The 10905-nt window shown below is 59.9% G+C and overlaps 1 protein-coding gene across 2 annotated transcripts; it reads left to right on the top strand.

The window, feature by feature from the left end:
- The first annotated feature begins 2126 nt into the window (after window positions 1-2126).
- LOC106499504 (gamma-secretase subunit Aph-1b-like) lies at window positions 2127-10677 on the top strand. Of its 2 annotated transcripts, XM_067315965.1 has the most exons (7): window positions 2127-2335; window positions 4637-4807; window positions 7915-7988; window positions 8218-8340; window positions 8731-8858; window positions 9253-9376; window positions 9635-9760. In XM_067315965.1, the coding sequence occupies exons 1-7, from the start codon at window positions 2223-2225 to the stop codon at window positions 9670-9672; spliced, it is 771 nt and encodes a 256-aa protein (XP_067172066.1). In that variant the 5' UTR covers window positions 2127-2222; the 3' UTR covers window positions 9673-9760. The 2 variants fall into 2 exon arrangements, with proteins under 2 accessions (XP_067172066.1, XP_067172065.1); XM_067315964.1 differs by lacking the exon at window positions 8731-8858 and having other exon boundaries at window positions 9635-10677.
- The last annotated feature ends 228 nt before the right edge of the window (window positions 10678-10905 follow it).

Here is a 10905-nt window from a genome sequence, read left to right as displayed (position 1 = left end):
CTAGCTGCTTTCCCTGTGTTCTGGTTTTATTTTCTATTACCAGGCACTGAACATCTCCTCAGGGACAGCTGTTTAATCTAAATGAGCAGATATTAATACAGTAGGCAATCAATTCCTGAAGCGCTCAGGAAGTTTCCTCCTGGTTTGTTCCTTTTTCCTTTAGACAAAGAGAAGAGTAGCAGGATGTGTCTCCTCGCTGACACCAAAAAGGGAGGGGGCTCCCCTGGAGATGTCCAAGAGTCATGATCTAGTTCTGCCCTCTGGTTTGGGCCTCTCCACGACTAGCACCGAGCCTTGTTGTCCCACGCCAACAGGCGGATATCCCTCTAAAAGCACAGCCTCATGCTGCCAGGAAACATAAGTCACACTGACCCCTTGATGAGCCAGGCCGTCACCCCAACAAGCTGCTGACAGGGATCACTCCTGTTATCTGCTTTGCTTTACTTGCTGTACTGCTTGTAGCTCAGGAAAAGAGGAGGGTGAGACTGCATCTCTTTCCTGCCCAGGTGCTGCTGGCCTCCAGTCCTTCCCCAGGCCCAGCGCCTCTGGTCCGTGGCTCTGAAGACCTTATCCCTGGCCTCCTGCAGGGCAAAGGACTCCCCTGGCACGGGGTGCTCAGCCACCCCGTGCCTCTGCCCCGTTCTCCATTCTTCTCCCTGGGGTGGGAGATCCGCTGGGCTGCGCTGGAGGGCAAGGGATGGTGCTCAGGGCATCGGTGGCAGGACAGTGGGGGGGTGTCTGCTGCCAGCTCCTTGTCTCCCCCTGCCCGGGACTAGGGCAGAGCCGTGCTGGTGGGACACGGAGCGCAGGGCAGCACCATTCTCTCTGCCCCGGGCTCACCGCTCCCAGGCCTGGGGAGAGCATGCTAACCCATGAGTGTCACACAGGCCACCACACATCACCCAGTCACTCGGCGCTGAGCCATTAATCCGTTTGATTAAGGCACCTTTCAGACACGGGTTTGTCTGGCTGTAAAAGGAACAAGAGCGCAAAAACCACCTCTTCTCAGGGAGCCCGTCCCAGCGAGCAGCACCCCGCACGGCAAACAAACTGCTCTCTAGCCCCTATCAGGGTGCGCCCAGCGCCAGCGCCAAGCCTCTGGGCGTCCTTCGCCTTCTGCGGCCGGGACAAAGAGCCCTTTCACACACGCTGTTTTCCCCATTAGCTGCTCAGGCCTCCTGGTTTTGACCATCTATTGAACTTAACCGTTCACATCTCCCTGGAAGATCACTGCTTTGCTCCGCACTCCTGTCTCTGTGCTTCGCCGGCACTGATCCAGCCGGCACCGCAGGCCCAGGCGCCTCCACCCTCCCTCCCTCTCGCGCCGTGTTTGCCCGGCGCTGCCGCTCGACCTTTGGATTTGTTTGTCTGTGGGCCTGAAGGTCTCCCAGAAGTGCTCGCAGCCGTGGGGCTTCGATAACGTAACACTGAATTAAACTCCCGGAGCCTCTCTCAGCTTGGCTCCGTTTCCACCTTTCTCATTGCTCCGATGCCTCTTGTCTGCGTCCTCTTCCTCGTACCGCCTCCGAAACTTCCTGCTGGTCGTTTCTAGGATCATTTATAACCCCGAACACCCACCGCCGCGGCCCCCAGGCCCTCCCTCCGGTACGATCCCCGCTGCCTTCACAGCCCCCGGCAGCTTGGGAGGATTTTGAGCCGTTCGCTGCGTTTTGTGCATTTTACAGGGCGCCGGCTTCTTCGGGGCCGCGCGGAGCCAAGCTCCCGGCCTGTAAACCAGCATTACCGACCTGTCGGTCCCGCCAGAGGGAAACACGGCCGGAGGATAACACTGGCGGCCCCAGGCACCCCGCGCGGGTTTGTTCCTTTGGGAATTAACTTCTCTACAAACTGCCCTGGCATTTTGCCCCAAATCGAAGTTGCACTGAGCGTGTGTTGTCCCCCGTCCCCCCCCCCCGATGGGGCCGTTTCCCCCCCCATGATGGGGCCGCTTCCCCCCTCCGGGACGGAGCCGTTTCCCCCCTCCCCAGGACGGGGCCGTTCCCTCCCCCCCGGGGCGCGGCCGTTTCCCCCCTCCCCGTGAGGGCCCCGCCCCGCCGTGGCCCCGCCCCGCGCGGCCCTTCCGGCGGCGGCGCCGCGCGCAGGCGGCGGCGGGGTGACGTCACGCGGCCCCGGAAGGGCGGCGGGCGCGGCGCGGCGCGGCCCGGGCGGAGCGGCTCGGTCCAGTCCGTCCGGTCCGGCCCGGTCCGGTCCGCGGCGGCGCCATGACGCTCGCCGTCTTCTTCGGCTGCACCTTCATCGCCTTCGGGCCGGCGCTCGGCCTCTTCCTCTTCACCATCGCCCGCGACCCGCTCCGCATCATCATCCTCATCGCCGGGTCAGTCCCGCCCCGCACGGGGCCCGCGCGGCCCGGCGCCGCGCTGCCGCCCGCACCGGCACCGGCACCGGCACTGGAACCGGCCCCGGCCCCGGCCCCGGCCCCGGCCCCGGCCCCGGCCCTGGCCCTGGCACCGGGACCGGGACCGGCCTGGGCATGGCAAGGGCACCGGTACCAGTACTGGGACTGGCCAAGGCAGGACGGGGGCACCAGTGCTGGCAATGGGACCAGTACTGGTAGCGACATGGGCATCACAGGGGCACCAGTCCTGCCACTGGTACCGGTCCAGGCATGACAGGGGCACTGGTACTGGTACCATTCTGGGCATGACAGGCCACTGGTCACTGGTAGCAGTACTGGTACCAGCAAGGGCATGACAGTGGCACCAGTACTGGCACTGGTCACTGGTTGCAGTGCTGGTACCAGCATGGGCATGACAGTGGCACCAGTACTGGTGCTGGTCCCAGTCTAGACATGACGAGGTGCTGGCAGTGGGTCTGGTACCAGCATTGGCATGACAGGGCACCGCTGCCGGTACCCACACTGCGGGTGCTAGTACTGGTACCAGCACAGGAGGGGCACAGGCACAGCACTGCTACTGGTACCAGTGTGCACATGGCAGGGGTGCTACTACCAGTACCAGTACCAACACAGGAGGGGTGCAGGCACAGCACTGGTACCACAGTCAGTACAGGCGTGGCACTGGTGCCAGTATCAGTGTGGCGCTGGTACCAGTCCTGGCACAGGTACAACAGGGGCACTGGTACTAGCACAGGATGGGTGCAAGCCCAGCCCTACCCCTAGCAGAATGGGCATGGCACTGGCATTGGTACCAGTACCACACTGGTGCCGGTACAGGCATGGCAGAGGTGCTGGTACTGGAGGCACCAGGAGAGGTGCAGGCACAGCACTGGTACCACCGTCAGCATGGACTGGTGTTGGTTCCAGCACAGGAGGAGCACCGGTGCTGGCCTGGCACCAGTACCAGCAGTCATGGAGGGCACAGGCACAGCCTGGTACCAGTACCAGCACAGGCATAGCAGGGTACAGCATCAGCACCAGCACGGGAGGGACACCGGTGCCACTGTGGCAAGCGCACAAGCAAAGCACCGGCACTGGTACTGTGGGGGGACAGTGGTGGTACTGGCATGGCAGTCGCACAGGCATGGCACCAGTGCTGGCACAGCCACCGTGACATGCAGGCTGGCTGCAGGTGGGCACCGGGGCGTTGCGGGCTGTGGGGAGCCTGTGCCAGGCAGCTCTGCCCCCGACCGGGCATGTGGCTGCTGCCACTGCTGGATGTGGTGGTGGAGGCGAGGTCGGTGCATGCCCTGCTGGCGAGCGGATGGGGCAAGACCCTCAGGTTGGGGTGTCCCACTGGGCACGTCTCTTCCTGGGCTGGGAATGGCGCTGGGAATCCCCTGCCCATGATCCTTGCCGTGGGGACGTCCCCTGCAGTGGGGCCTCTGCTGTGCCATGAGCAGAGGAGAGGCATGGCCTGTTCCTGTGGTTTCGGTGACCCCTGAGGACCTTGCTTGCGACCCAGGCAGACCCTTCAGGGAGGTGGTGGGGTGCCAACAGACCTCTCCCCTTCCTTGTGCCTCTGGGTGCCTGTGCTTCCCTGGGGCCTGTGCGGCCAAGCACAGCCGTGGCGGGAGTCCTTCATGTCCGTGCTTGGCACAGGGCAGTCCCGGGGAGGGCAGAGGGCGGCAGGGAACCAGGTCAGCGTGTCCGCGTGTCCTGGCAGTGTTACAACCAAGAGGCAAGACAACCATGTCAGGGCAGCGAGGAGCAGGCTCTTGGCTGAGGTGCAACCTGCCCGGCCCCTGGGACCTCTGTGCAAAGCGCTGCACTTGGGAATTTTTCATGCACCTATTTGATGCAGGTGTAAAACATGCCTTACAGTGCAGGACTGGCCTCCTTGAAGGATGAACCTAGCCCTGCGGAGAAAGGCACTTGCTGCTTTCTAGCAGCCCTTCTGTCTGGAGCAGGCGGGGACTGTATTCTCCACTCAACTTAGGCCCGCAGCAGAAAGTGTGTATTGGCCCCAACAGGAGCCTCTTGGCACAGGACAGTGTTTATCCCCAGCGCAGACACCTCCTCGCCTGGTGCAAAGCCAGGGATCTCCACAGATGTACACCAGCTGATCCACCTGCAGATGTGCAGGCTGTTTCCCCAGCACCAGGCACTGTCTGCACTGCTTGGGCACAGAAAGAAGATGTTTTGCCCGAGGCAGGAATTGTCTCCTTGGAGTCCAGGGCAAATGTTCTCTGTTTAGCAGCCTCTCTGTCTTTCTTTCAGGGCTTTTTTCTGGTTGGTCTCACTGCTGCTCTCCTCCCTCATCTGGTTTATTGCTGTTAAAGCCAGTGACCCCAATGATGAACAGTTGCAGAAGGGGCTCTTGATATTTGGGGTGATGTTTTCCGTGCTGCTGCAGGAGGCCTTCCGGTTTCTCTACTACAAACTCCTCAGGTAAGGGATGTGGCATTAGCCTGGCATGAGGAGGCGGCTCTCCTGTGACCCAACTGGTCCTGGGCTTTGCCATCTCGCTGTGGCATGGCCAGAGGATGTCAGTGCTTCCTGTCTGCTGGGATGTCCTTTGGAGCCCTGTGGCCATACCCAGAGAGGCAGCTTGAATTTACCCTGGGCCTCAGTGAACCCTGGGCTGGTCCCAGAATCTGGGAATGGAGTGATATTGCCCTTCCCCTGCCTTTTCATCCCTGCATCCTGCGCCTGCGCTCTGCTCAGGATCTCAATCAGCATTTTTTAGGAGACTAAGACTCTTATAGCTAAAATCTCTGTGTCAAAGCTAGGTCAGTCCATTAAGATCGAGTATAGCTCTGGTAGTGGAGAAGAGCAACTCTAAGGTCTGGAGGACTGATGCCTGAGCTGGCTGGCATTGTCTCCCTTAATTCAGGACAGGGAGGGTGTGACTTTAAGCTGTTACAGGATGTGTAACATCTTCTCTGTCCTGCCTTCCCAGCAGGCTATTTTGACTAGATTCAAAAGTGCTCCCATAGCTTGGACAAATGCCTGGGGGATGCCAGACAGAAAAACTTCTGCCTTGCTTTGTGGATGAAGGAGAAGGGTTATGGATCTACCCCCATGTTCCAGCAAGTCTTGTTCTTTTCTTAGGGATGTCTCTTTGTTTCAGCAGGAACAGCCTGGAGGTGATTTCAGGGCTCTGCCTCATCTGAGGTGCCTGTCTTGGCTGGTACAGTGTCACGTTGTTTGTGAGCCAGCGTCACGCCCCGTGTTATCCTCAGAGCTAAATGGCTGAGGCCTAGGGAAGTGGCAATGAGTTGTGTAATAGTGTTGTCTGTGGGCAAGAGACCCAAAGCAGTGCCTCTGCTGACAGCTCTCTGTCATCTTCAGGTTTGGGGGTCAGGTTCAAGATGCTTTGCTGACTCCCCTCCTGAGGGGTGGTGACAACATGGCCAGAGTGGTTCGTCCCCCCTGAGCTGAGAAACATTAATCTGGATGTGCTGGGGGGGCTCAGGGACAGTCCCTCACCATCGGCCAGGCCTCTTGGTCAGGATCAGCACTGCGTGGCCAGGAGTCGGGGCAGCACCGTTGGAGGACCATGCCTGCAATGCTGCGTGTCCCTGGGGCAGGGAGAGGGGCCTTAGGCCAGGGTTTTCATGGGAGTTTCTGCCCCATCAGGCCCAGAGATATGAGCTGTTCTGCTAGGAATCGCTCTGCCCCTTCCTTAAGTAGCAAAGCTGCTTTGCAGGTGTCAAGGCCAGCAGGAGCTGTTCCAGCAACCTGCACTTGGGTGTTAGCCTAGTCTTCCCCAGAACCTCCTGGCTCTGCCCTACATTTCTGTGACGGGAAGGCCAGCCCTCGGGGCCTAGCTGTCTCCTACAAGGCGTGTCTCCTTTGGGGCCGGATCCTGAGCCAGGGCAGCCCTGCCAGCTGCTCTGTGCCCAGCTCCGGGGTTGAGATAAAGAGCCCCGGGGTGGTACCGGCAGCCAGTGAATCCCTCTGAGGGGAGGGAGCGGGAATGCCAGCGAGGCGTGCTGGAGCACAGCATCGCACCAAAGCAAGCCCTGACTCCTGGGCCTGCATCCTCCGTGCCCCGTGGCGCAGTCCGCACCTGGGCCCAGCCCCTCGGCAATGAGCCTCCGGTGTGACCTCAGCCTCCCTCCTGCAGCAGGGGAGCGCGCCGGAGACTAGGACAGTCAGCGCGGCCGTGCCGGGGCGTTGTTGCTGGGCTGGTGCCTCACCGTCGGTAACTGCCTCTGCCCCCTGCTCCGCGTCCTGGCCAGCCCAGGGCAAAGTCTAGGCCTAGCCTCAGAAAATCTCTGGCTTTCTGGGTGCTGCCGGGCGGGAGCGCAGGGATCCTTGCCGCCTGCCGGGCTGAGCATGCGTTGCAGGCCGCGTGCTGCGCTGGTGCTTTGGGACAGGCGGATGCTGCCCTGGGCAGCACGGATGGACAAAGGGAGGCGATGCTGGGATCCCAGCGGTACCTGCCTTGCCACCTGGCTGCACACAGCCATTCCCCAGGCGTAGTGTGGTGCAGGGAGTAAGCATGCAGGAAGGGCTGGGAGCAAGAGAAAGGCAGGGAAAGGGTGATAGCCTGGGGACAAGGGACTCCGGAAAGGTTCGGACTCTGGTAGGGGTGTCTGTAGGAGCAGCGCCAGTTGTTCAGCCAGTGGATGGTATGTGAGCTCACACCACTCCCTGCAGCAAGGCATTGCTGGAGCCAGGAAGGCAGAGGGTGGCAGAGATCCGTGGATTACTCTCTGTAACATAAGCCATTAGTGTTTCATTCTGCAGAAGTCCAGCAACTTCTAGTGCTGCTTTCTTCCTCCAGGCTGAAGAGGCTTTTGGTATTTCTCCTTACCTACCAGAGTCGATGAAGTTTATCAGGCCAGGCTCCCGAATCTCTCCCCCAAAGCAAATTTTCTAGCTCTTTGAGCTCTTCTCTCACCCTCCCTATTTTTTCAACATCTTATAAAAATACAGATGCAAAGACCGGGTGCAGTCTCATAGGTGTGTGCCTCCTGTGTCCACACCAGTACTGTTTTCTGCAGCCTCCTGCAGGGATGCTGCCCATTTTGCCCACAGCATTCTGCTTTCCCCTACACTTAGTCTATAGGGTTGGCTTGCATTCATCTTCCTATGTGGAAAATGTTTGTATTTGGCTTCACTAATGTGTGTTTTTTGTGTGCATGGTTTGTCAGGCAATTAGAGAGGTCCCACAGATACTCTCCATGGTGGTTTTTGCAGTTGCTGCCAGTTCAGTGTTGGGAACACACAGGAGCGCTGATCCTGATGCCCTCGATCAGCACTCCTTGCTGAGATTTGTCAGCCAAGTCATAAATGTTTATTGCTGTGTTCTAGTGATATGCAAAGTGCCAGTCAATCAATCAGTCAATAGCAGTGTCATTTAGCATGAAGTCAGGTGTCTGTCAGAGACCCAACTGTGTCACGGCTGCACCCTTCCTTTTGCGAGATTACAAAGAGGGTGGGTTGATGCAGGATAAAAATCCTGGCTCGCTGCCCAGTTGGTCCTTGGTGCTACAGCTGTGCTGTGCTGTATTGTGCTGTGCGCCAACATGCTCTCCCCTCCGCAGGAAGGCTATTGAAGGGCTGGTGGCCCTCAGCGAAGATGGCTGCTCCCCGATTTCCATCCAGCAAATGGCATATGGTGAGTGGCAGGCAGAGCGGGGCACCCCAAAAGTGAAGCCAGAGGTGGCCCCACAGGGTGAACCTGGGCCATAGGGCAGCTCTGGGCCTCTTGCCAAGAGGAAAGAGAGGTTTCTCATGCCGAAGCAAGCTGGGTGTCTTGAGGGATTGGGGGATGCCTGGGTGCGGGTGGCCCTGGGAGGCTGCAGGAGCCACGGGCTCAGGGCCTTACAGTGTCTCTGTCCTGGCAGTGGCTGGCGTGGGCTTTGGACTCATGAGTGGTGCCTTCTCCATGATCAATCTCCTGGCAGACGCGTTAGGGCCTGGCACCGTGGGGATCTATGGGGACTCGCAGCTCTACTTCCTGACCTCGGGTGAGTGACAGACCTGACCCTTCTCCCACATGTCCACCACCTCCACTGCGCCCCATCATAGAGATGTGCAGCTCCATGAGCGATGGGCTTAACCCCCTGTCCTCTCCCCTTCGTCCTGCACTTCACTACCACTCGCCATACCCTTCTTAGCCCCTTAGAGCCCCCACCTGCAACATCGTTCTGTGCAAAACCCTTCTCTCTGTGCCCTGCTACCCTCCCTGCTCCTGTCCCCCATCCCTCCCACACTCGGAGTGTACCCATGAGCTTACTAGTTCAGCCCAGCAGTGCCACCACTCCTCTTCCCTGGCCTGGCTCCTCTCCATCCAGCCTAAGCCCGCAGGTCAGGGCGGGTGACTCTCCTGTGACTCCCTTCTGTGCTGCTCCCTGCAGCCTTTATGACCATGGTGCTGATTTTCCTTCACACCTTCTGGGGGATCCTCTTTTTCCATGGCTGTGAGAACCGGCGCTGGTGGGAGATCGCTGCTGTTGTTGTCATGCACCTTGCTGTTTCGGGATCGGTGAGTAGCAGGGAGCGGAGGCGTGTGCCAGGGGCCAGTATTCAAGGATGGCTTTGGTGTGTGATGGTCCACATGCCCGGGGAGGAACAGCCTTTGACACCAGCAAAGCTGTTGGTGTTTGGGGACTTGGAACCAGCCCCACACGGGATGAGCCCTTGACAAAGGCAAATGGCTGGAGCAGGTTTCCCCTGCCCTGGTACTCCACCGGCTCAGCAAGGCCATGGGCTGTGATGCTGCCACGTGTGCCAACCCCATCCCAGCCCCTCACCAGAGCCGCTGCACAAGGGGGAAGAGAGAGGAGCAGGACATGATGATGGCTGTGCCCAATGGCCAGGGCTTGGGAGACCCCTCTCCTGCCCACTCACCACTTCCCTCTCCTGCCTCTCTTCCCCAGACGTTTTGCAACCCCCTGTACGTGGGCAGCCTGGTGCCCTCCTACGTGCTGATGGCTGTCGCTGCCACCTGGGCTTACCTGCTCTCAGGGGGATCTGCCCAGAACGTGCGTCGTTTCCTGCTCTGTAAGTCCTGCTCCATAACGGGGACTTGGTAGCTGGCTGGGCTGGTCCCTTCTGGGCTACCTGGGAGGAGCTGGGCCAGTGCTGGGGGTCAGGGGGTTGTCTCAATCAGAGGCTGAAGCGAGGATGTGATCCTCTTTGCTGCCACAGACAGGTTAGGAAACTGCAGTTTGGGGCCTTAGCTGGATTGTTGCCTCTCCTATGGGAAATGGATGGGGTAAGAAGTTTGGTGAAAACCGACCCCTCTCTTTGTTCCTATAGGTTTACAGAGTGGAGCCAGCCCCCAGCCAGGATCCTGAGGCCCTGCAGGATGTTCCTGTCCCCAGCTGCACCCTGTCCTCCCCTCCGTTCTGTCGGCGAGAGCGGCCATCACCTTTTCTGCAATATATTTTCTCCTGGAATGGGGGACACCGGCCTGGCCCTGTGGGGCAGGCACTCCGACCCCGCTGCAGCAGCCAGCAGATTGTCGTCGCCAGGGCTGGCTCGCTCCTCTGCCCCTTTGGGAGCCCCCGCGGAACAGCCCTGTTTGGGGGACTCGGCTTTGCTGGCCCTGCCGTGCTGCAACTGAAGGCTGAGTTAGCCTGCCTGGGACGGACGTTACCTTGGACTGCCTGAGGCCCAAGCCCAAAGAAACCCATTGCTTCTTCCCCCACCACAGAAGATGTGCTGTCCCCTGTGCTGGAGGGAGATGTTGCTCCTCCTCCTCCTCCTCCTCCTCCCCCCCTGGGGCAGAGGAAGCAGCCTTGCAAAGCACTGTCACACTCTGGGCTGGGGCCAAACGCTGTGGTGCTACTTTCCCCACCTCTTTGCCCAGGCTTGCTGTGCTGGGAGATGTGGCCCCAGTGCTGGACTGCGGTAGCTGCAGTGAGCCGGCATCCCAGCATGGGTAGGGAAAGGGCAGGGGAAGCTGGTAGGGTGGTGGTAAGGTGCAGGGCACCGCTGGCAGCTGGCATGGGGGGGCAGAAGGGAGTTGAAGCTACCCAGGGCAGGAGGAGGGTTTGGGCAGATGGTGCCTGTGATGCCTGGCAGACATGGACCTGGCTGGATAGTGGCTGAGGGCTCAGGATGATAAGTCACCCTGCATCAGGTGCCAGCACAGCTTGGGGTGGGGGGTGGGGTTCAGGGGACCATTCCAGTGGATCATTGCCCTCTCCCAGGGTTGGAGAGGGATTTTTCAGAGGGGCATCAGCCCTGAGGATGTGCTACAGGACTGGGAAGTAGAAATTGCCATCAGGCTCAGGGCTGAGAATGTGGTTTTGTCCACAGTGGGCTTTTATACCAATAAAGAGAAGTACTGGATGTGACTGGGGTTGTGTGTGGCTGGCAGTGGTACCTTCCATGGGCAGGGTGCACGCACCCTGCGGCAGTGGCAGCAGCTCCCCTGCTCGTGACTGGGAGGGGAGCTAGCACAGCATAGCTGCAGCTGGGCATGTGCCTGCAGAGCTGGGGGTAGCCCAGATCTCCTGCATGCCAGTGCAGGGTGCTGCCCGCGAGGCAGCTGTGCTCATGGCAGAGGACCTGCAGCCCTCTTT

Source organism: Apteryx mantelli, chromosome Z (assembly GCF_036417845.1).
Source record: "Apteryx mantelli isolate bAptMan1 chromosome Z, bAptMan1.hap1, whole genome shotgun sequence".
In the NCBI taxonomy this organism is placed as follows: domain Eukaryota; kingdom Metazoa; phylum Chordata; class Aves; order Apterygiformes; family Apterygidae; genus Apteryx; species Apteryx mantelli.
This window is presented reverse-complemented; position numbering and strand designations above follow the sequence as displayed.